The following is a 23,202-nucleotide window of genomic DNA, read 5'->3' as shown; positions in this document are numbered from 1 at the left end:
TATATGCCCAGTAGTGGGATTGCTGGGTCGTATGGTAGTTCTATTTGTAGTTTTTTAAGGAACCTCCATACTGTTCTCCATAGCGGCTGTATCAATTTACACTCCCACCAGCAGTGCAAGAGGGTTCCCTTTTCTCCACACCCTCTCCAGCATTTATTGTTTCTAGAGTTTTTGATCATGGCCAATCTGACCGGTGTGAGATGATATCTCATTGTAGTTTTGATTTGCATTTCTCTAATGATTAATGAGGTTGAGCATTCTTTCATGTGTTTGTTAGCAATCTGTATATCTTCTTTGGAGAAATGTCTATTTAGTTCTGCCCATTTTTGGATTGGGTTGTTTGTTTTTTTGTTATTGAGCTGCATGAGTTGCTTATAAATTTTGGAAATTAATCCTTTGTCAGTTGCTTCATTTGCAAATATTTTCTCCCATTCTGAGGGTTGTCTTTTGGTCTTGTTTATGGTATCCTTTGCTGTGCAAAAGCTTTTAAGTTTCATTAGGTCCCATTTGTTTATTTGTGTTTTTATTTCCATTTCTCTAGGAGATGGGTCAAAAAGGATCTTGCTGTGATTTATGTCATAGAGTGTTCTGCCTATGTTTTCCTCTAAGAGTTTGATAGTGTCTGGCCTTACATTTAGGTCTTTAACCCATTTTGAGTTTATTTTTGTGTGTGGTGTTAGGGAGTGTTCTAATTTCATACTTTTACATGTAGCTGTCCAGTTTTCCCAGCACCACTTATTGAAGAGGCTGTCTTTTCTCCACTGTATATCCTTCCCTCCTTTATCAAAGATAAGGTGACCATATGTGTGTGGGTTTATCTCTGGGCTCTCTATCCTGTTCCATTGATCTATATTTCTGTTTTTGTGCCAGTACCATATTGTCTTGATTACTGTAGCCTTGTAGTAGAGTCTGAAGTCAGGGAGCCTAATTCCTCCAGCTCCATTTCTCGTTCTCAAGATTGCTTTGGCTATTCGGGGTCTTTTGTGTTTCCATACAAATTGTGAAATTTTTTGTTCTAGTTCTGTAAAAAATGCCAGTGGTAATTTGATAGGGATTGCATTGAATCGGTAGATTGCTTTGGGTAGTATAGTCATTTTCACAATGTTGATTCTTCCAATCCAAGAACATGGTATATTTCTCCACCTATTTGTATCATCTTTAATTTCTTTCATCAGTGTCTTATAGTTTTCTGCATACAAGTCTTTTGTCTCCTTAGGTGGGTTTATTCCTAGATATTTTATTCTTTTTGTTGCAATGGTAAATGGGAGTGTTTTCTTAATTTCACTCTCAGATTTTTCATCATTAGTGTATAAGAATGCCAGAGATTTCTGTGCATTAATTTTGTATCCTGCTACTTTACCAAATTCATTGATTAGCTCTAGTAGTTTTCTGGTAGCATCCTTAGGATTCTCTATGTATAGTATCATGTCATCTGCAAACAGTGACAGCTTTACTTCTTTTCTGATTTGGATTCCTTGTATTTCTTCTTCTTCTCTGATTGCTGTGGCTAGAACTTCCAAAACTATGTTGAATAAGAGTGGTGAGAGTGGGCAACCTTGTCTTGTTCCTGATCTTAGTGGAAATGGTTTCAGTTTTTCACCATTGAGAACGATGCTAGCTGTGGGTTTGTCATATATGGCCTTTATTATGTTGAGGAAAGTTCCCTGTATGCGTACTGTCTACAGGGTTTTTATCATAAATGGGTTTTGAATTTTGTCAAAAGCTTTCTCTGCATCTATTGAGATGATCATATGGTTTTTCTCCTTCAGTTTGTTGATATGGTGTATCACGTTGATTGATTTGCGTATATTGAAGAATCCTTGCATTCCTGGGATAAACCCCACTTGATCATGGTGTATGATCCTTTTAATGTGCTGTTGGATTCTGTTTGCTAATATTTTGTTGAGGATTTTTGCGTCTATGTTCATCAGTGATATTGGCCTGTAGTTTTCTTTCTTTGTGACGTCTTTGTCTGGTTTTGGTATCAGGGTGATGGTGGCCTCATAGAATGAGTTTGGGAGTGTTCCTCCCTCTGCTATCTGTTGGAAGAGTTTGAGAAGGATAGGTGTTAGCTCTTCTCTAAATGTTTGATAGAATTCGCCTGTGAAGCCATCTGGTCCTGGGCTTTTGTTTGCTGGAAGATTTTTAATCACAGTTTCAATTTCAGTGCTTGTGATTGGTCTGTTCATATTTTCTATTTCTTCCTGGTTCAGTCTCGGCAGGTTGTGCATTTCTAAGAATTTGTCCATTTCTTCCAGGTTGTCCATTTTATTGGCATACAGTTGCTTGTAGTAATCTCTAATAATCTTTTGTATTTCTGCAGTGTCAGTTGTTACATCTCCTTTTTCATTTCTAATTCTATTGATTTGAGTCTTCTCCCTTTTATTCTTGATGAGTCTGGCTAATGGTTTATCAATTTTATTTATCTTCTCAAAGAACCAGCTTTTAGTTTTATTGATCTTTGCTATTGTTTCCTTCACTTCTTTTTCATTTATTTCTGATCTGATCTTTATGATTTCTTTCCTTCTGCTAAATTTGGGATTTTTTTGTTCTTCTTTCTCTAATTGCTTTAAGTGCAAAGTTAGGTTGTTTATTCGAGATGTTTCCTGTTTCTTAAGGTATGATTGTATTGCTATAAACTTGCCTCTTAGAACTGCTTTTGCTGTATCCCATAGGTTTTGGGTCGTCGTGTCTCCATTGTCATTTGTTTCTAAGTATTTTTTGATTTCCTCTTTGATTTCTTCAGTGATCACTTCGTTATTAAGTAGTGTATTGTTTAGCCTCCATGTGTTTGTATTTTTTACAGATCTTTTCCTGTAATTGATATCTAGTCTCATAGCGTTGTGGTCGGAAAAGATACTTGATACGATTTCAATTTTCTTAAATTTGCCAAGGCTAGATTTGTGACCCAATATATGATCAATCCTGGAGAATGTTCCATGAGCACTTGAGAAAAATGTGTATTCTGTTGTTTTTGGATGGAATGTCCTATAAATATCAATTAAGTCCATCTTGTGTAATGTATCATTTAAAGCTTGTGTTTCCCTATTTATTTTCATTTTGGATGATCTGTCCATTGGTGAAAGTGGGGTGTTAAAGTCCCCCATTATAATTGTGTTACTGTCGATTTCCCCTTTTAAGGCTGTTAGTATTTGCCTTATGTATTGAGGTGCTCCTATGTTGGGTGCATAAATATTTACAATTGTTATATCTTCTTCATGGATCGATCCCTTGATCATTATGTAGTGTCCTTCTTTGTCTCTTGTAATAGTCTTTATTTTAAAGTCTATTTTGTTTGATATGAGAATTGCTACTCCCGCTTTCTTCTGATTTCCATTTGCATGGAATATCTTTTTCCATCCCCTTACTTTCAGTCTGTATGTGTCCCTAGGTCTGAAGTGGGTCTCTTGTAGACAGCATATATATGGGTCTTGTTTTTGTATCCATTCAGCCAGTCTGTGTCTTTTGGTGGGGGCATTTAATCCATTTACATTTAAGGTAATTATCGATATGTATATTCCTATTACCATTTACTTAATTGTTTCGGGTTGTTCTTGTAGGTCTTTTCCTTCTCTTGTGTTTCTTGCCTAGAGAAGTTCCTTTAGGATTTGTTGTAGAGCTGGTTTGGTGGTGCTGAACTCTCTCAGCTTTTGCTTGTCTGTAAAGGTTTTAATTTCTCCATCAAATCTGAATGAGATCCTTGCTGGGTAGAGTAATCTTGGTTGTAGGTTTTTTTCCTTCATCACTTTAAATATGTCCTGCCACTCCCTTCTGGCTTGTAGAGTTTCTGCTGAAAGATCAGATGTTAATCTTATGGGGATTCCCTTGTGTGTTATTTGTTGTTTTTCCCTTGCTGCTTTTAATATGTTTTCTTTGTATTTAATTTTTGAAAGTTTGATTATTATGTGTCTTGGCGTGTTTCTCTTTGGGTTTATCCCGTATGGAACTCTCTGTGCTTCCTGGACTTGATTGACTATTTCCTTTCCTATATTAGGGAAGTTTTCAACTATAATCTCTTCAAATATTTTCTCAGTCCCTTTCTTTTTCTCTTCTTCTTCTGGGACCCCTATAATTTGAATGTTGGTGCGTTTAATGTTGTCCCAGAGGTCTCTGAGACTGTCCTCAGTTCTTTTCATTCTTTTTTCTTTCTTCTGCTCTGCAGTAGTTATTTCCACTATTTTATCTTCCAGGTCACTTATCCGTCCTTCTGCCTCAGTTATTCTGCTATTGATCCCATCTAGAGTATTTTTCATTTCATTTATTGTGATGCTCATCGTTTCTTGCTTCCTCTTTATTTCTTCTAGGTCCCTGTTAACTGTTTCTTGCAAATTGTCTATTCTATTTCCAAGATTTTGCATCATCTTCACCATCATTATTCTAAATTCTCTTTCAGGTAGATTGGCTATTACCTCTTCATCTGTTAGGTCTGGTGTGTTTTTATCCTGCTCCTTCATCTGTTGTGTGTTTTTCTGTCTTCTCATTTCGCTTATCTTACTGTGTTTGGGGTCTCCTTTTTGCACGCTGCAGGTTCGTAGTTCCTGTTGTTTTTGGTGGCTGTCCCCAGTGGCTAAGGTTGGTTCAGTGGGTTGAGTAGATTCCCTGGTTGGGGGGACTAGTGCCTCTGTTCTGGTGGATGAGGCTGGATCTTGTCTTTCTGGTGGGCAGGTCCTCGTCTGGTGGTGTGTTTGGGGATGTTGGTAACCTTATTCTGATTTTAGGCAGCCTCTCTGCTAATGGATGGGGCTGTAGACCTGTCTTGCTCTTTGTTGGGGATAGGGTGTCCAGCACTGTTCTTTGCTGGTCCTTGAGTGAAGCTGGGTCTTGGTGTTGAGATGGAGATCTCTGGGAGATTTTCGCCGTCTGATATTACGTGGAGCTGGGAGGTCTCTTGTGGACTAGTGTCTTGAGGTTGGTTCTCCCACCTCAGGGACACCGCCCTGGTGCCTGGCTGGGGCGCCAAGAACCTTTAATCCACACGGCTCAAAATAAAAGGTAGAATAAATAGAAAGGAAAGAAAAGGAAGGAAGGAGGGAGGGAGGGAAGGAAGGAAGAAAGGAAGGAAGAAATGAAGGAAGGAAGCAAGAAAGGAAGGAAGGAAGGTGCAGAGGAAGAAAGGGAGGAAGGAAGAGAGGAAGGGAGGAAAGAAGGGGGAAGAAAGGAGGGAAGGAGGGAAGAAAGGAAGGAAGAAAGGAAGAAAGAAAGGGAGAAGACAGAGTAGTATAAAGTATAGTTATTAAAATAAAAAATAATTATTAAGAAGAAAAATTTCCTTTAAAAAAAAAAACAAAACAGAAAAATGGGTCGGTCTAACCCTAGGACAAATGGTGAAAGCAAAGCTATACAGACAAAATTTCACACAGCAGCACACACATACACACTCACAAAAAGAAAAAAAAGGGGGAAATAATAGTGTATCTTGCTCCCAAAGTCCACCTCCTCAACTTGGGATGATTCGTTGTCTATTCAGGTTTTCAACAGATGCAGGGCACTTAAAGTTGATTGTGGAGCTTTAATCCGCCGCTTCTGAGGCTGCTGGGAGAGACCTCCCCCTCTCCTCTCTGTTCGCACAGCTCCTGGGGTTCAGCTTTGGACTTGGTCCCGCCTCTGCGTGTAGGTTGTCCGAGGGCGACTGCCCTTCGCTCAGACAGGACGATGTTAAAGGAGCAGTTGATTCGGGGGCTCCAGCTCACTCAGGCTGGGGGGAGGGAGTGGCACGGGGGCGGGGCGAGTCCGCGGCGGCAGAGGCCGACGTGACGCTGCACAGGCCCAAGGCGCGCCGTGCGTTCTCCCGGGGAAGCTGTCCCTGGATCCCGGGACCCCGGCAGTGGCGGACTGCACGGGCTCCCGGGAGGGCCAGTGTGGAGAGTGACCTGTGCTCACACACAGGCCTCTTGGTGGTGGCAGCAGCAACCTTAGCGTCCGACACCCGTCTCTACTGTCCGTGCCGAAAGCCGCGGCTCGCGCCCGTTTCTGGAGTTCCTCTACGCGGTGCTCTTAATCCCCTCACCTCACACCCGAGGAAGCAAAGAGGCAAGAAAAAGTCTCTTGTCTGTTCGGCAGCTCCGCGCCCGCTTCTGGGGCTCCTTTAAGCAGCGCACTTAATCCACTCTCCTCGCGCCCAGGCAGCAAAGAGGGAGGAAAAGGTCTCTTGCCTCTTCAGCAGCTCCAGACTTCTCCCGAACTCCCTCCCGGCCAGCCGTGGCGCACTAGCCCCCTTCAAGCTGTCTTCACTCTGCCAACTCCAGACCTTTCCCTGGGATCCGACTGAAGCCCGAGCCTCAGCTCCCGGCCCCGCCCGCTCCGGCGGGCGAGCAGACAAGACTCTCGGGCTGGTGAGTGCCGGTCGGCACCGATCCTCTGCGGGAATCTCTCCGCTTTGCCCTCCGCACCCCTGTGGCTGAGCTGTCCTCCGCGGCTCCGGAGCTTCCCCCTCCGGCGCCCGCAGTCTCCGCCTGCGAAGGGGCCTCTAGTGTGTGGGAGTCTTTCCTCCTTCACGGCTCCCTCCCACTGGCGTAGGTCCCGTCCCTATTCTTTTGTCCCTGTTTATTCTTTTTTCTTTTGCCCTACCCAGATATGTGGGGAGTTTCTTGCCTTTTTGGAGGTCTGAGGTCTTCTGCCAGCGTTCGGTGGGTGTTCTATAGGAGAAGTTCCACGTGTAGATGTATTTCTGATGTCTCTGTGAGGAGGAAGGAGATCTCCGCGTCTTACTCTTCCGCCATCTTTAAGCCGTCCCCATGACTCTTTTTGAATTATGGTTTTCTCAGGGTATATGCCCAGTAGTGTGATTGCTGGGTCACATGGTAGTTCTATTTGTAGTTTTTTAAGGAACCTCCATACTGTTCTCTCCATAGTGGCTGTATCAATTTACATTCCCACCAGCAGTGCAAGAGTGTTCTCTTTTCTCCACACCCTCTCCAGCATTTATTGTGATATTATTTTCTGTACTTATTTATTTGTCAAAAATACTTTATAATTAAAGAAAATATTCCGTTTCATTCCTTTCTTATCACTGACTAATGATATGAGTCCTTTACAATTCATCAGCCATTGACGGCTGGCCCAGTGAATACCTGGAATCTTCATTGGCCAGTTGGTTCCATCTAGTGGTGAACGTGCTGCAAGTATTCCGTGAGACATTTCCTTTTGGGAAGGAAGAATGAGGAGATGATAAATAGTTAACCAGACTGCTTATTATTTCACTAAAATTTGAGATACAAAGAAAAAGGTTATTATTTAGAAATATTGAGTTTTTGCCATTATTAAGATGATGCTATAAATCTTCTAGGACATTTGGTACAGACCTGTAGGACTCAGATGGGTCCTTATTTCTCTCTAACTTATGTTTGTGTTTTGCTTTTCAGAAGGAGTTGAGCCTTCCAAGAAGAGGCAGCTTGTAAGTAGATGATGATTATGATTATGATTATGATTATGATATCCTGCTTAGTAATCCCTCCTGGGGACTGTTCTCAGTATCGCTTAGAGGACTCTCATTCATGAGTGTTTTTTTCTATGGACTCCTGTCTGGGCCAGTGAAACCAGTGGGCCAGCCAACTTCTCTTACTAGGTTAGCTCCTCCCCTCTCCCTCATAACTCCCCACCCCAAATGCTCTTCTTTGTGTCAGTTTTTGCTTAGGGTCTGGGGGAAAGCTGCCACTTTAATACCCATCACAGTCTTATGCTTGTGTTTTGGGCTTTACCAAGTTTTAGTAGAGTCAAGCTTTTTTAGAATGTTAAAATTGAAACTCTTAGCATCTACATCTGTCCCATAGCATGGTACTAGGGAGAGGTCAACAAGTTGGGGCAAACAAAAGCTACGTTTGGGTTCACGGTTGGAATAGGGCTGTCGTTTACCTGTTTGTTCTTTTCTGGCTTCAGGGCTGGGGAAATTCGTTAATAATCTTTGTCTCTGGATTTCAATTACATAGGTTTTCTTGGCTTGCTTTTTCTCTAAGACTTCTGTTGGGGTAGTACTGCATATTTGGCTAATCAGAATCATCTAGAATCTTATTTTTCAGATTAAAAACAAACATTTAAATAATAGAAGCAGTTAAAATGCAGATTCTGAGCTTGTTTAAACTAAAATCTCCATGTCGGGGCCTGGGAGCCTGTACTTTTGCACCTGCAAGCACAGCCACTGTGATTTTGCTAAGGAGCCAGATTTGGGAAACACGAAAGAAATAGGGCTGTGTTAAAACGATGGCTTTGAAAAGTCTCTCACAGACATGTATGAGACATGACTACAGAGAGGACACGACAGTATTACTATTTTTTTTATTACGTATACTTTATGTATATATCAAATGCATTTAAAAATGTGTGAAACACATGGTGTTTTTGTTACTGTCATCCTGGGATTTTGTTTTGTAAAATGCTCCAATGATTAAATTGTCCTCTGAGATTCTTGTAAAATCCTTTTGGCTGCTTTATGAAAGCTCACTGTGCTTTGATATAAAGAGACTGGAGTTATGAGTCAGCAAACTCCTAGGGTTCGGTCTTGGCTATGTCACTTAATTAGCTTTGTAATGTAGAGGAATTGCCTCAGTTGAGGCAATTGCCTCAATCTCCTCAGTTACCTTATCTATAAAATGATAAACCATGATACCTGGGGTTTATATATATATATATATATAGGTATTAGAAAGATCGCTTAATATATGTGATAGTGCTTCATTTTTTAGTTTTAGTCTGTGTGTTCGTTTCAGAATTCTTGTGAATATATTAGGTTAAATTTGGATATATTTCATTATTTAAGAGTCACATTTCTGTCTTTAAATTAATTTCTGGCAGTGGATCTCAATTCTACGTTCTCAAGTGTCCTGAGTCTTCTAAAAATTGGGCAAGGGCACTACCAGGACTCTTAATGGAATGATACACTGAGTAGGTATACATAACTGAAGGAGAGTGGCTTTTCAGCATCACATTCAGCAAATATTTGTACTTGGTCACTTTCCTTTTATTTCTGTCATTTTTTTTTCTTTTGGTTCCCTTTATTTGGAAGTTCTCTGAGATTTGCCTTTGCTTAAGGTTAGGTGAAATGAATTAAGGCCTGAGGCAGGTAGCTTCTTCCAGGAATGTGTGCCTCTAATAGAGTTTGCTGAGAAGGAAAGATATCCTGTGAAAATGATTTTTATTTGAAACTGGAGGAATTTTTGGATCAATTAACTGTTTTTAAATTATTGATTGAATTTTTTTTTTAACTTTTAATCTTTATTTATTTGGCTGCGTCAGGTCTTAGTTGTGGCGCGGGCTCTAGAGCGTGCAGGCTTAGTTGCCTCGTGGCGTGTGGGGTCTTAGTTCCCAGCCTGGGATCGATCCTGCGTCTCCTACATTGGAAGGCAGATTCTTAACTACTGGACCACCAGGGAAGTCCCAGAATCAATTTAGTTTTAAACTAGAGGAATTTCTTGATTACTTATTGTAGTTAAAGTTAGGCATATTCTAACTGCCTTTAAATATTTAATTAATAAAGATCAGAAGTACTTTTTTTTTTTGGCTGCACTGCGTGGCTTGTGGGATCTTATTTCCCCGACCAGGGATTGAACCCCGGCCCCAGCAGTGAAAGCACCCAGTCCTTAACCACTGGACCTCCAGGGAATTCGCCAGAAATACTTTTTAATAAAGTAACTCCCATTTAAACAATTGACCATTCAGTAAATACATACTAATACCTACTGTGTGTTGGGCACTGATCTAAATTCTGAGGTTATAAGATTCAATTAGACACATTCCTCTATTTTGAAAACTTAGAATTAAGTAAACCAGAAAAGTATATATTTTTTATCTTTAGTATTAGAGTAGAAAGAGTTTTATTCTGGAAGGAATCTTGGAAACATGGATACTAACCTAGGCTTTGCCACTAACAAGTTATATGTGGTTTCAACAGAAACTATTTCTGGGCTTGAAATGCCTCACTTGTAAAATGAGGGGGCTGGCTTACCTGGACTTACCTGATCTCTGTGCTTAGTCATCTCCCCAAATAATTGAAACTCCATGGTACCTCTTCTTCAGAGAGCTGGACAAGTCTTAGTAGGGAGTATGCAGTAGGAGGCAGAACATGGCTTAGCATCTGAAGTAGAGAAGAAAGGAAATTAAGAACCACAAATCATAAGGTGTTTTGAATAAGTTTAATCAATACTTAAACATTTGTAGTAAGTGTGGAGAAACTGATGTTAATAAAACGAGTGACTTACCACTTAACCCACTATTTCTTGTCCTTGTAGCCTAGTCTGGAAAGTTAAAAGTTATTATAATTGTCCTCTGAGTCTTGGTCAGAAGGAGAGGGGTATTGTACTTAGATCCCTGTTTGCTTTTGCCCCAGAATGGCTCTTGCAAGAGCAGAGCCTACTGTATGCCCACCAGGTATAAAGGCCCATTTCCTCTGGCATGTTCTCACTAGTATACATTATGGATGCAGAGAGATTTGGAGTTTGCAGCTGGTTTGGTGTTCTTGTCTTTAGAGAGGGAGTCAGATTCATTTAATTATCATAATGTTAAAATAGCTGAGTAATATAAAATAAATGAAGTTTAGTCATTTTGGAGACTGTCAATTGTTATGCTTTTCCATGTAATTTGGTAGTTGCATGGAAATGGACAGGAACTAAAAAATGGATTTCGAGATGTATGTGATATCTTGTCAGTATACAAAATGCACTTCCACCCAACAAGTAATTTCTCCAATGTCTCCAAATTAGTAAGTGGAATTATAGCATAGAAGTAAAGAGCCTGGGCTTGAGAGTCAGGCAGACCTAGGTTGAGCCTCTGCCCTACCATTTACTACATATTTTTTCATAAAACAAGTTACTACATTTCTGTTTGTCTTTTTGCTTCCATTTATTTGTTCATTTGTTCAAATTCATCCATCCATCCATGCATCTATCATACTGTATTTATTCAGTTCTTGTTATGTGCAGGCACTGTTCTAAATACTGGAGATACAGTAGGTTTTAGCAGACAGAGAGACGGACAGACAAAAGCATGTATGATATGTCATGGTATTGAGTGCTATGAAGAAAAATAAAACTAGATAAAGAGATATGAGGGTATGTGTTTTTGTGGGGCAGGGATTGAAATTTTTTTAAAACTAATTAATTAATTTATTTTTGGCTGCGTTGGGTCTGTTGCTGCTCGCGGGCTTTCTAGAGTTGCGGCGAGTGGGGGCTACTCTTCATTGTGGTGCGTGGGCTTCTCATTGCAATCGCTTCTCTTGTGGTGGAGCACAGGCTCTATGCACGCAGGCTTCAGTAGTTGTGGCACGCGGGCTCAGTAGTTGTGGCTCGCAGGCTCTAGAGTGCAGGCTCAGTAGTTGTGGTGCATGGGCTTAGTTGCTCCACGGCATGTGAGATCTTCCTGGACCAGGGCTCGAACCCATGTCCCCTTCATTGGCAGGCGGATTCTTAACCACTGTGCCACCAGGGAAGCCCAGGGGTTGAAATTTTAAATCATGTTTTCTAGGAATTTTCTCATTAAGATGATGTTTGAGTAGAGAACAGGAGTCTGGAATGAGTGATGTTGATGTATATACTGGGCAAGAGTATCCCAGGTAGGGATACAGCATGTGCCAAGGTCCTGAGGTGGGAACATGCTTGGCATGTAGAAAGGAGGCTGGAGTGGCTATTGCTAAGTGAACAATGGTGTTGGGGTGGGAGGGTGTAGAAGAACATGAGGCAGGAGCTGGATTTTGTAATGCCTTGTGGGCCACAAAAAGGACTTTGCATTTTGTACTAACTGGGACAGAAAGTCAGTGGGTAGTTTTAAGCAGAGAAGTGATGTGATCTGTCAGAGGTATTATGATATTTACAACTGACTTTCAAATGGTACAGTTAACAAAATAAAGTGTGTATATGTGTGAGTGATTGTGTGTGTGTGTGTGTGTGTGTGTGTGTGTGTGTTAGAGCAAGAGAGGGAGAGAATGAGAGGGAAAGAGAATGGAGAGAAAAAAGCAAATGTGGGCTTCCCTGGTGGTGCAGTGGTTGGGGGTCCACCTGCGGATGCAGGGGATACAGGTTCGTACCCCGGTCCGGAGGAATCCCACATGCCGCGGGGCGGCTGGGCCCGTGAGCCATGGCCGCTGGGCTTGCGCATCCTGAGCCTGTGCTCCACAATGGGAGAGGCCACGGCAGTGAGAGGCCCGTGTACCTCCCACCCCCAAAAAAAAGCAAATGTAACAAAATGTTAACAGTTGTTAAACGTAAGTGAAGAGTATATAGCGTTTCATTGAATTACTCATGTTCCTCTTCTGATAATTTGGAGAGAAGGTAGTGAGTCTATACTATTGTTTCAAAGTGATTTGCTGAAAAGAGGATTTTAGAAATCAGGTGACACATGGAAAGGTTATAGAGTTGAGTATTTTTTCCCCTCTTTTTTTTTCATTTTTATAAATTATTTTATTTTATTTATTTTTCGCTGCGTTGGGTCTTCATTGCTGCGCATGGGCTTCTCATTGCAGTGGCTTCTCTTGTTGCAGAGCATGGGCTGTAGGCGCCTGGGCTTCAGTAGTTTGTGGTTTGCGGGCTCTAGAGCACAGGCTCGTTAGTTGTGGGACATGGGCTTAGTTGCTTCACCGCATGTGGGATCTTCCCGGACCAGGGATTGAACGTGTGTCGCCTGCATTGGCAGGAGGGTGGATTCTTAACCACTGTGCCACCAAGGAAGTCCCTTCCTCTTTTTAAAACATAAATAGAAGATATTACATCTTGTTTGTATGTCAATGAAATTATCCAGTAGTGAAGGAGAAGTTGATGCAGGAGAGGAGAGAACAACTGCTGGAATATTCTTGATTAAGCAAAAATGGAGGCCATCTAGGTACATGTGGGGGTATTGGCCTTAGACAGGAGTATTGACAGTTTGTCCACAGTAGCCTCAGGTACCTCACTTTATTTGTAAAAGATTATAGATGTAAAGTGTATGGCATAGTGCCTTCAATTAAGCGCTCAACTATTTGTTATTGTTAAAGCATTTAGTGCAATGCCTATTACTAGCAGACTTTGAAAAAAATGGTAGTTGTTTTTTATTGTTCTTATTATTAGCAGTCCATAATTACCTGTTAGAAACTGTAAATGCTTCAGAAAAACAAATTAGTTAACATCCTAAACCAAGTTAAAAGAATAGTGTGCCTTAGAAGAGCCACAGGATATTCATGGTTGGCTTTGGTCACATTAGAGAAGAGAGCAACTAAACTCCAATATGGGGAATGAGAACATCCAGGCCTGCAATGATAAGGGCTTTGTTGGGGCAAGATTGGTTATGAAAGTTCTTTTGGCCTGGCTCATACCATTTATTTTATTTATTTTTTTTTAATTTATTTTCATACCATTTATTTTAGATGTAGCTTCCTGAAATTAAATTGTTTTCATTTTTAGAAAGCTATTTCATATTTAAACTCATCTGGGTATTTTTGTTTGTTTGTTTGTTTGTTTGTTTTGTGGTACACGGGCCTCTCACTGTTGTGGCCTCTCCTGTTGCAGAGCACAGGCTCTGGACGCGCAGGCCCAGCGGCCATGGCACACGGGCCTAGCCGCTCCGCGGCATGTGGGATCTTCCCCGACTGGGGTACGAACCCGTATCCCCTGCTTCGGCAGGCACACTGTCAACCACTGCACCACCAGGGAAGCCCTGGGTATTTTTTTAATGCATTAAAAACTCTAGTCTAGAATACCAGACCTAGAGGAGCTGATAACTTTGTTGACAGTGTACATATCTGTGGAAAAAATTTGAAAGAAAATGAAGTTCTAAAGCTATTTATATTTGTTTGCCCAAGCCATAGGAGTATTGTACTTTGCTTTTTCTCCATCGAAACAGCTCTGAATGACTTCCCTCCCCTGGCTCTGTGGAGGGGACCTCCTCTTGGCAATTCCTTTCACATAGGATTTTTTGTTTATTTGTTTGTGAATTTCAGCACTAATACTTAGGAGCTCAATGTAAATAGTGTTTATGTCTCTAGTTACCCAGAAAGTTAAGCTTTTCTAATACCTATTACAACTCAAGGTAATTGGCCTCATATTTCTTGAAATGTCTTTATTTCTTTGAGGCTGTGAGCAGTCAGTAGAGGTAAAGAATGGACTGTAGGAGTGAAGAAGTAGCTACAGCACCTGTCATGCTGTGTGTGTGTGTGTATGTGTGTGTGTGTGTGTGTGTGTGTGTGTGTGTGTGTGTTGCTATTGGTGGCCTTTATTAAACTTAAGAGTCCTTTAGGATAGTTACATTTTTGCAGTGCTGGTTTACTCATTTGTTCAGTGGACTAGGACACCAAATATTGGATGAAAGTAAATGCCAGGTGTCTGCAGTGATAGGCAGTGTGCAGGGAGGAGTTCCTGGGGCTCAAGGATTTGCTGTATCAAGGTTTACCACTGTGAAACTGACATGTGAAACAGTGTCATGTACTTTCCCACTCTGATGCAACTGGATGGTATTTGCCTGGATGAATGCTTCTGGAGAATGTGCTAAAAAGAGATACCACCTGCTACACATAGTAAATCCTTTGTGTGGTGTCAGTGGTGCCTGATATAAGGCTTTAGTTTCGGTGTGGACTTTGTGAATCAGGAAATTTTGGTACCTGTAAGGACTTTGAAGGCCAGAGTGATAGCTTTGTGTTACATTTAACAGTCTTTTTAAAAAATTGGGCTTATACAGGAAATGATCTTACATAGATTCTCTACCTCTCCAATGGGAAGGCAGGAATTGGCAGAGATTGGCAGGGGTGAGCAATAGTTATTACTAATTTCCCAATAAGAACCATTTTGTTGTTAAAAAATGGACATGGTTTGTCAGTGAGCCATAAGTATGTGGACACAAGACTTGAAAATGGAGAATTCGTGAGAACCTGTTTTGTTACCGTTATGTTGAAAATAGCTATCATTATGCTGATCATATGCACGTTTATATGTCTTGACCTTGCAACTACCAATTCACTATAATGTACTTGGATATCTCAGAGACAGCTCATCTTTAGCATTTATAAAACCGAAGGTAGGGACTTTCCTGGTGGTGCAGTGGTTAAGAATCCACCTACCAACACAGGGGACACGTGTTCGAGCCCTGGTCCGGGAAGGTCCCACATACTGCGGAGCAACAAAGCCTGTGTGCCGCAACTACTGAGCCTGTGCTCTAGAGCCCTCAAGCCACGACTACTGAGCCCACGTGCCACAACTGTTGAAGCCTGTGTGCCTAGAGCACCTGCTCCACAGCAAGAGAAGCTACTGCATTGAGAAGCCTGCGCACCGCAAGGAAGAGTAGCCCCCCCTTGCCGCAACTAGAGAAAGCCTGTGCGCAGCAACAAAGGCCCAACGCAGCCAAAAATAAATAAATAAATAAATTTATAAAAACAAAAAACCAAAGGTATTATCTTTCTCAGAAATCTACTCCTCTCTTATTCTCTAGCTTACTAAATGGTACCACTTCCTCAAGATAGAAAACTCAAGTTATTCTTGTCACCTGTCTCTGTCTCACACCAACTCCTTTCTTTTATACCTCTAAATATATCTTAAGTTCCTCTACTTCTTTCTACTACCACTGGTATGTCCATATTGTCCAAGCCATTGTAATCTCTTCACTCTGCTACTGCTGTAACTTCCTAACCAGTTTTTCTTTGTCTAACATTGCTTACCCTCCAGTCCACCCATCCATTATAGAATAGCCAGAAAAAGTTATTTAAAGTACGGATTTGATTATTAGATGTTTATTTAAACTCAGTTAATGTATTTTTTATTACTCTTAGGATCACATCTGAAAGTCTTGACATGGTCCATAAAACTGTCTGTACAATCTGATTCCTGCCTTTGTCTCTATATTTTGCACTGTGTGTTCTCTGTTCCTGGAATGTTCTTTTCTTCATCTATGCCTGGCTAGCTCCTACTTATTCTTTAAGTCTCAGCTTACATCTCAATTCCTTATGAAAGGCTTTTCTGATCTCACCCATACCTTGCTGTCCCTAGGCTAAGTTGAGAATGTACTTTGATTAAACCCTGTACTTTCCCTTTATAGTTCTCACAGCAATTGTAAATAAGGAATTACGTATCTGTCTTCTCCCATTGGATTGTCTATTAGTCTGCTTGGGCTGTCGTAACAAAATACCAGGACTTCCTTGGTGGCGCAGTGGTTAAGAATCTGCCTGCCAGTGCAGGGGACACGAGTTGGAACCCTGGTCCAGGAACATCCCACATGCCGCGGAACAACTAAGCCTGTGCGCCACAACTACTGAGCCTGCACTCTAGGGCCCGTGTGCCACAACTACTGAGCCCGTGTGCTGCAACTACTGAAACCCGCGTGCCTAGAGCCCGTGCTCTGCAACAAGAGAAGCCACCTCAATGAGAAGCCCGAGCACTGCAACAAAGAGTAGCCCCCACTCACCACAACTAGAGAAAGCCTGCGCACAGCAGCGAAGACACAATGCAGCCAAAAATTATTAAAATGAAAAAAAAATAAAAACAAAGAATAACAAAATACCAGAGGCTAGGGGCTTAAACAACAGAAATGTATTTTCTCATAGTTCTGGGGGCTAGATGTCCAAGATCAAGGTGCCGGTTGGTTTCTAAGGAGGGCTGTCTTCCTGGCTTGCAGATATCCATCTTCTCACTGTGTGCTCACATGGCCTTTCTTCTATGTGTGTGTGTGTGTATGTGTAAGGGGGGGATGGAGAGAAAGAGAAAGATTGAGGATCGAGATCTTCCTCCTCTTATAAGGTCACCAGACCTATTGGATTAGGGCCCCATTCTTATGACCTCATTTAACCTTAATTACCTCCTGAAGATCCTATCACCAAATACAGTCATTGGGGGTTAGAGCTTCAACATATGAATTTTGGGTGGGGGACACAATTCAGTCCACAGCAGGTGGTAAGCTCCATGAGGTCAAGACCATATTGTGTGGTACATGGGCCTAGGGCCTAGTATGGAGTTTAACACATAGTAGGCAGCCACTTAGGCCCATTCCTAACATTTGTGTGATCTGGGACAAGAATATAAATGGACATATAAATGTTTAAGAATTTTAAGTAAAGCTAACAAACTGTAAAATAAAATATGTTCTACCCTCCTATCTTTTTTTTTTTTTACAATACTCTTTGTATATATTTATTATATGACTTAAAGGTACAATATTTTATTTGGTACAGTGTGTAATAAAGACAGGGGAAATGTATTTTTTTTTAACATCATTATTGGAGTATAACTATTTTACAATGGTGTGTTAGTTTCTGCTTTACAACAAAGTGAATCAGTTATACATATACATATGTTCCCATATCTCTTTCCTCTTGCGTCTCCCTCCCTCCCACCCTTCCTATCCCGTCCCTCTAGGTGGTCACAGAGCACCGAGCTGATCTCCCTGTGCCATGCGGCTGCTTCCCACTAGCTATCCACCCTATGTTTGGTAGTGTATATATGTCCATGCCACTCTCTCACTTCATCACATCTTACCCTTCCCCTCCCCATATCCTCAAGTCCATTCTCTAGTAGGTCTGTGTTTTATTCCTGTCCTACTCCTAGTCTCTTCATGACATTTTTTTTTCTTAGATTCCATATATATGTGTTAGCATATGATATTTGTTTTTCTCCTTCTGACTTACTGCACTCTGTATGACAGACTCCAGGTCTATCCACCTCATTACAAATAACTCCGTTTCATTTCTTTTTATGGCTGAGTAATATTCCATTGTATATATGTGCCACATCTTCTTTATCCATTCATCTGTTGATGGACACTTAGGTTGCTTCCATGTCCTGGCTATTGTAAATAGAGCTGCAATGAACATTTTGGTACATGACTCTTTTTGAATTATGGTTTTCTCAGGGTATATGACCAGTAGTGGGATTGCTGGATCATATAGTAGTTCTATTTGTAGTTTTTTAAGGAACCTCCATACTGTTCTCCATAGTGGCTGTATCAATTTACACTCCCACCAGCAGTGCAAGAGTGTTCCCTTTTCTCCAAACCCTCACCAGCATTTATTGTTTCTAGATTTTTTGATAATGGCCATTCTGACTGGTGTGAGATGATATCTCATTGTAGTTTTGATTTGCATTTCTCTAATGATTAATGAGGTTGAGCATTCTTTCATGTGTTTGTTAGCAATCTGTATATCTTCTTTGGAGAAATGTCTATTTAGTTCTTCTGCCCATTTTTGGATTGGGTTGTTTGTTTTTTTGTTATTGAGCTGCATGAGTTGCTTATAAATTTTGGAAATTAATCCTTTGTCAGTTGCTTCATTTGCAAATATTTTCTCCCATTCTGAGGGTTGTCTTTTGGTCTTGTTTATGGTATCCTTTGCTGTGCAAAAGCTTTTAAGTTTCATTAGGTCCCATTTGTTTATTTGTGTTTTTATTTCCATTTCTCTAGGAGATGGGTCAAAAAGGATCTTGCTGTGATTTATGTCGTATAGTGTTCTGCCTATGTTTTCCTCTAAGAGTTTGATAGTGTCTGGCCTTACATTTAGGTCTTTAACCCATTTTGAGTTTATTTTTGTGTGTGGTGTTAGGGATTGTTCTAATTTCATACTTTTACATGTAGCTGTCCAGTTTTCCCAGCACCACTTATTGAAGAGGCTGTCTTTTCTCCACTGTATATCCTTCCCTCCTTTATCAAAGATAAGGTGACCATATGTGTGTGGGTTTATCTCTGGGCTCTCTATCCTGTTCCATTGATCTATATTTCTGTTTTTGTGCCAGTACCATATTGTCTTGGTTACTGTAGCCTTGTAGTAGAGTCTGAAGTCAGGGAGCCTAATTCCTCCAGCTCCATTTCTCATTCTCAAGATTGCTTTGGCTATTCGGGGTCTTTTGTGTTTCCATACAAATTGTGAAATTTTTTGTTCTAGTTCTGTAAAAAATGCCAGTGGTAATTTGATAGGGATTGCATTGAATCGGTAGATTGCTTTGGGTAGTATAGTCATTTTCACAATGTTGATTCTTCCAATCCAAGAACATGGTATATTTCTCCACCTATTTGTATCATCTTTAATTTCTTTCATCAGTGTCTTATAGTTTTCTGCATACAAGTCTTTTGTCTCCTTAGGTAGGTTTATTCCTAGATATTTTATTCTTTTTGTTGCAATGGTAAATGGGAGTGTTTTCTTAATTTCACTCTCAGATTTTTCATCATTAGTGTATAAGAATGCCAGAGATTTCTATGTATTAATTTTGTATCCTGCTACTTTACCAAATTCATTGATTAGCTCTAGTAGTTTTCTGGTAGCATCCTTAGGATTCTCTATGTATAGTGTCATGTCATCTGCAAACAGTGACAGCTTTACTTCTTTTCTGGTTTGGATTCCTTGTATTTCTTCTTCTTCTCTGATTGCTGTGGTTAGAACTTCCAAAACTATGTTGAATAAGAGTGGTGAGAGTGGGCAACCTTGTCTTGTTCCTGATCTTAGTGGAAATGGTTTCAATTTTTAACCACTGAGAACGATGCTGGCTGAGGGTTTGTCATATATGGCCTTTATTACGTTGAGGAAAGTTCCCTCTATGCGTACTGTCTACAGGGTTTTTATCATAAATGGGTTTTGAATTTTGTCAAAAGCTTTCTCTGCATCTATTGAGATGATCATATGGTTTTTCTCCTTCAGTTTGTTGATATGGTGTATCACGTTGATTGATTTGCGTATATTGAAGAATCGTTGCATTCCTGGAATAAACCCCACTTGGTCATGGTGTATGATCCTTTTAATGTGCTGTTGGATTCTGTTTGCTAGTATTTTGTTGAGGATTTTTGCATCTATGTTCATCAGTGATATTGGCCTGTAGTTTTCTTTCTTTGTGACATCTTTGGTTCTGGTATCAGGGTGATGTTGGCCTCATAGAATGAGTTTGGGAGTGTTCCTCCCTCTGCTATCTTTTGGAAGAGTTTGAGAAGGATAGATGTTAGCTCATCTCTAAATGTTTGATAGAATTAGCCTGTGAAGCCATCTGGTCCTGGGCTTTTGTTTGTTGGAAGATTTTTAATCACAGTTTCAACTTTGGTGCTTGTGATTTGTCTGTTCATATTTTCTATTTCTTCCTGGGTCAGTCTCGGCAGGTTGTGCATTTCTAAGAATTTGTCCATTTCTTCCAGGTTGTCCATTTTATTGGCATAGAATTTCTTGTAGTAATCTCTAATAATCTTTTGTATTTCTGCAGTGTCTGTTGTTACTTCTCCTTTTTCATTTCTAATTCTATTGATTTGAGTCTTCTCCCTTTTATTCTTGATGAGTCTGGCTAATGGTTTATCAATTTTATTTATCTTCTCAAAGAACCAGCTTTTAGTTTTATTGATCTTTGCTCTAGTTTCCTTCATTTGTTTTACATTTATTTCTGATCAGATCTTTATGATTTCTTTCCTTTTGCTAAATTTGCTTTTTTTGTTGTTCTTCTTTCTCTAATTGCTTTAGGTGCAAAGTTAGGTTGTTTATTCGAGATGTTTCCTGTTTCTTAAAGTATGATTGTATTGCTATAAAGTTCCCTCTTAGAACTGCTTTTGCTGCATCCCATAGGTTTTGGGTCATCGTGTCTCCATTGTCATTTGTTTCTAAGTATTGTTTGATTTCCTCTTTGATTTCTTCAGTGATCACTTTGTTATTAAGTAGTGTATTATTTAGCCTCCATGTGTTTGTATTTTTTACAGATCTTTTCCTTTAATTGATATCTAGTCTCATAGCGTTGTGGTCGGAAAAGATACTTGATATGATTTCAGTTTTCTTAAATTTACCAAGGCTAGATTTGTGACCCAAGCTATGATCTATCCTGGAGAATGTTCCATGAGCACTTGAGAAAAATGTGTATTCTGTTGTTTTTGGATGGAATGTCCTATAATATCAATTAAGTCCATCTTGTGTAATGTATCATTTAAAGCTTGTGTTTCCTTATTTATTTTCATTTTGGATGATCTGTCCATTGGTGAAAGGGGTGTCAAAGTCCCCTACTATGATTGTGTTACTGTTGATTTCTCCTTTTATGGCTGTTAGTATTTGCCTTATGTATTGAGGTGCTCCTATGTTGGGTGCATAAATATTTACAATTGTTATATCTTCTTCAGGGATTGATCCCTTGATCATTAGGTAGTATCCTTCTTTGTCTCTTGTAGTAGTTTTTATTTTAAAGTCTATTTTGTCTGATATGAGAATTGCTACTCCAGCATTCTTCTGATTTCCATTTGCATGGAATATCTTTTTCCATCCCCTCACTTTCAGTCTGTATGTGTCCCTAGGTCTGAAGTGGGTCTCTTGTAGACAGCATATATATGGGTCTAGTTTTTGTATCCATTCAGCCAGTCTGTGTCTTTTGGTGGGGGCATTTAATCCATTTACATTTAAGGTAATTATCGATATGTATGCTCCTATTACCATTTACTTAATTGTTTCGGGTTTGTTCTTGTAGGTCTTTTCCTTCTCTTGTGTTTCTTGCCTAGAGAAGTTCCTTTAGGATTTGTTGTAAAGCTGGTTTGGTGGTGGTGAACTCTCTCAGCTTTTGCTTGTCTGTAAAGGTTTTAATTTCTCCATCAAATCTGAATGAGATCCTTGCTGGGTAGAGGAATCTTGGTTGTAGGTTTTTCTCCTTCATCACTTAAAATACGTCCTGCCACTCCCTTCTGGCTTGCAGAGTTTCTGCAGAAGGATCAGATGTTAACCTTATGGAGATTCCCTTGTGTGTTATGTGTTGTTTTTCCCTTGCTGCTTTTAATATGTTTTCTTTGTATTTAATTTTTGATAGTTTGATTAATATGTGTCTTGGCGTGTTTCTTCTTGGATTTATCCTGTATGAGGCTCCCTGTGCTTCCTGGACTTGATTAACTATTTCCTTTCCTATATTAGGGAAGTTTTCAACTATAATCTCTTCAAATATTTTCTCAGTCCCTTTCTTTTTCTCTTCTTCTTCTGGGACCCCTATAATTTGAACGTTGGTGCGTTTAATTTTGTCCCAGAGGTCTGTGAGACTGTCCTCAGTTCTTTTCATTCTTTTTTCTTTCTTCTGCTCTGCAGTAGTTATTTCCACTATTTTATCTTCCAGGTCACTTATCCGTTCTTCTACCCCAGTTATTCTACTATTGATCCCATCTAGAGTATTTTTAATTTCATTTATTGTGTTGCTCATCATTGCTTGCTTCCTCTTTATTTCTTTTAGTTCCCTGTTAAATGTTTCTTGCAATTTGTCTTTTCTATTTCCAAGATTGTGGATCATCTTTACTATCATTATTCTGAATTCTTTTTCAGGTAGACTGCCTATTTCCTCTTCATTTGTTAAGTCTGGTGGGTTTTTACCTTGCTCCTTCATCTGCCGTGTGTTTTTCTGTCTTTTCATTTTGCTTACTGTGGTTGGGGTCTCCTTTTTGCAGGCTGCAGGTTCGTAGTTCCCATTGTTTTTGGTGACTGTCCCCAGTGGCTAAGGTTGCTTCAGTGGGTTGAGTAGGTTTCCTGGTTGGGGGGACTAGTGCCTCTGTTCTGGTGGATGAGGCTGGATCTTGTCTTTCTGGTGGGCAGGTCCACGTCTGGTGGTGTGTTTGGGGATGTTGGTAGCCTTATTATTATTTTAGGCAGCCTCTCTGCTAATGGATGGGGCTGTAGTCCTGTCTTGCTATTTGTTGGGCATAGGGTGTCCAGCACTGTACGTTGTTTGTCGTTGAGTGAAGTTGCGTCTTGGTGTTGAGATGGAGATCTCTGGGAGATTTTCGCTGTTTGATATTACGTGGAGCTGAGAGGTCTCTTGTGGACCAGTGTCCTGAAGTTAGTTCTCCCATCTCAGAGACACAGCCCTGACGCCTGGCTGGAGCCCCAAGAGCCTTTTTTTTTTTTTTATTTTTTTTAACATCTTTATTGGAGTATAATTGTTTTACAATAGTGTGTTAGTTTTCCCTCTACAACAAACTAAATCAGTTATACATACACACATGCTCCCACATCTCCTCCCTCTTGCATCACCCTCTCTCCCACCCTCCCTATCCCACCCCCCCAGGCGGTCACAAAGCACAGAGGTGATCTCCCTGTGCTATGCAGCAGCTTCCCACCAGCTATCTAATTTACATTTGATAGTGTATATATGTCCCTGCCACTCCCCCACTTCGTCACAGCCCACCCCTCCCCCTCCCCATATCCTCAAGTCCATGCTCGAGTAAGTCTGTGTTTTATTCCCGTCCTACCACTAACCTCTTCATGACATTTTTTTCCCTTAGAGTCCATATATATGTGTTAGCATACGGTATTTGTTTTTCTCCTTCTGACTTACTTCACTCTGTATGACA

General features: G+C 40.4%; 1 protein-coding gene across 21 annotated transcripts in view; it reads left to right on the top strand.

Moving 5' to 3' along the window:
- MAST2 (microtubule associated serine/threonine kinase 2) overlaps positions 1–23,202 on the top strand; it is a 237,250-nt gene that overhangs the window by 101,504 nt on the left and 112,544 nt on the right. For all 21 annotated transcript variants that reach the window (XM_067008485.1, XM_067008539.1, XM_067008503.1 and 18 more), the window contains one exon: positions 7,362–7,393. In XM_067008485.1, the coding sequence (XP_066864586.1) occupies positions 7,362–7,393 (32 nt within the window). The remainder of the gene's footprint in view (positions 1–7,361; positions 7,394–23,202) is intronic.

Source organism: Kogia breviceps, chromosome 1, assembly GCF_026419965.1.
Source record: "Kogia breviceps isolate mKogBre1 chromosome 1, mKogBre1 haplotype 1, whole genome shotgun sequence".
NCBI lineage: Eukaryota > Metazoa > Chordata > Mammalia > Artiodactyla > Physeteridae > Kogia > Kogia breviceps.
The sequence above is the reverse complement of the archived record's forward strand: the minus strand, read 5'-3'. Positions and strand labels throughout refer to the sequence as shown.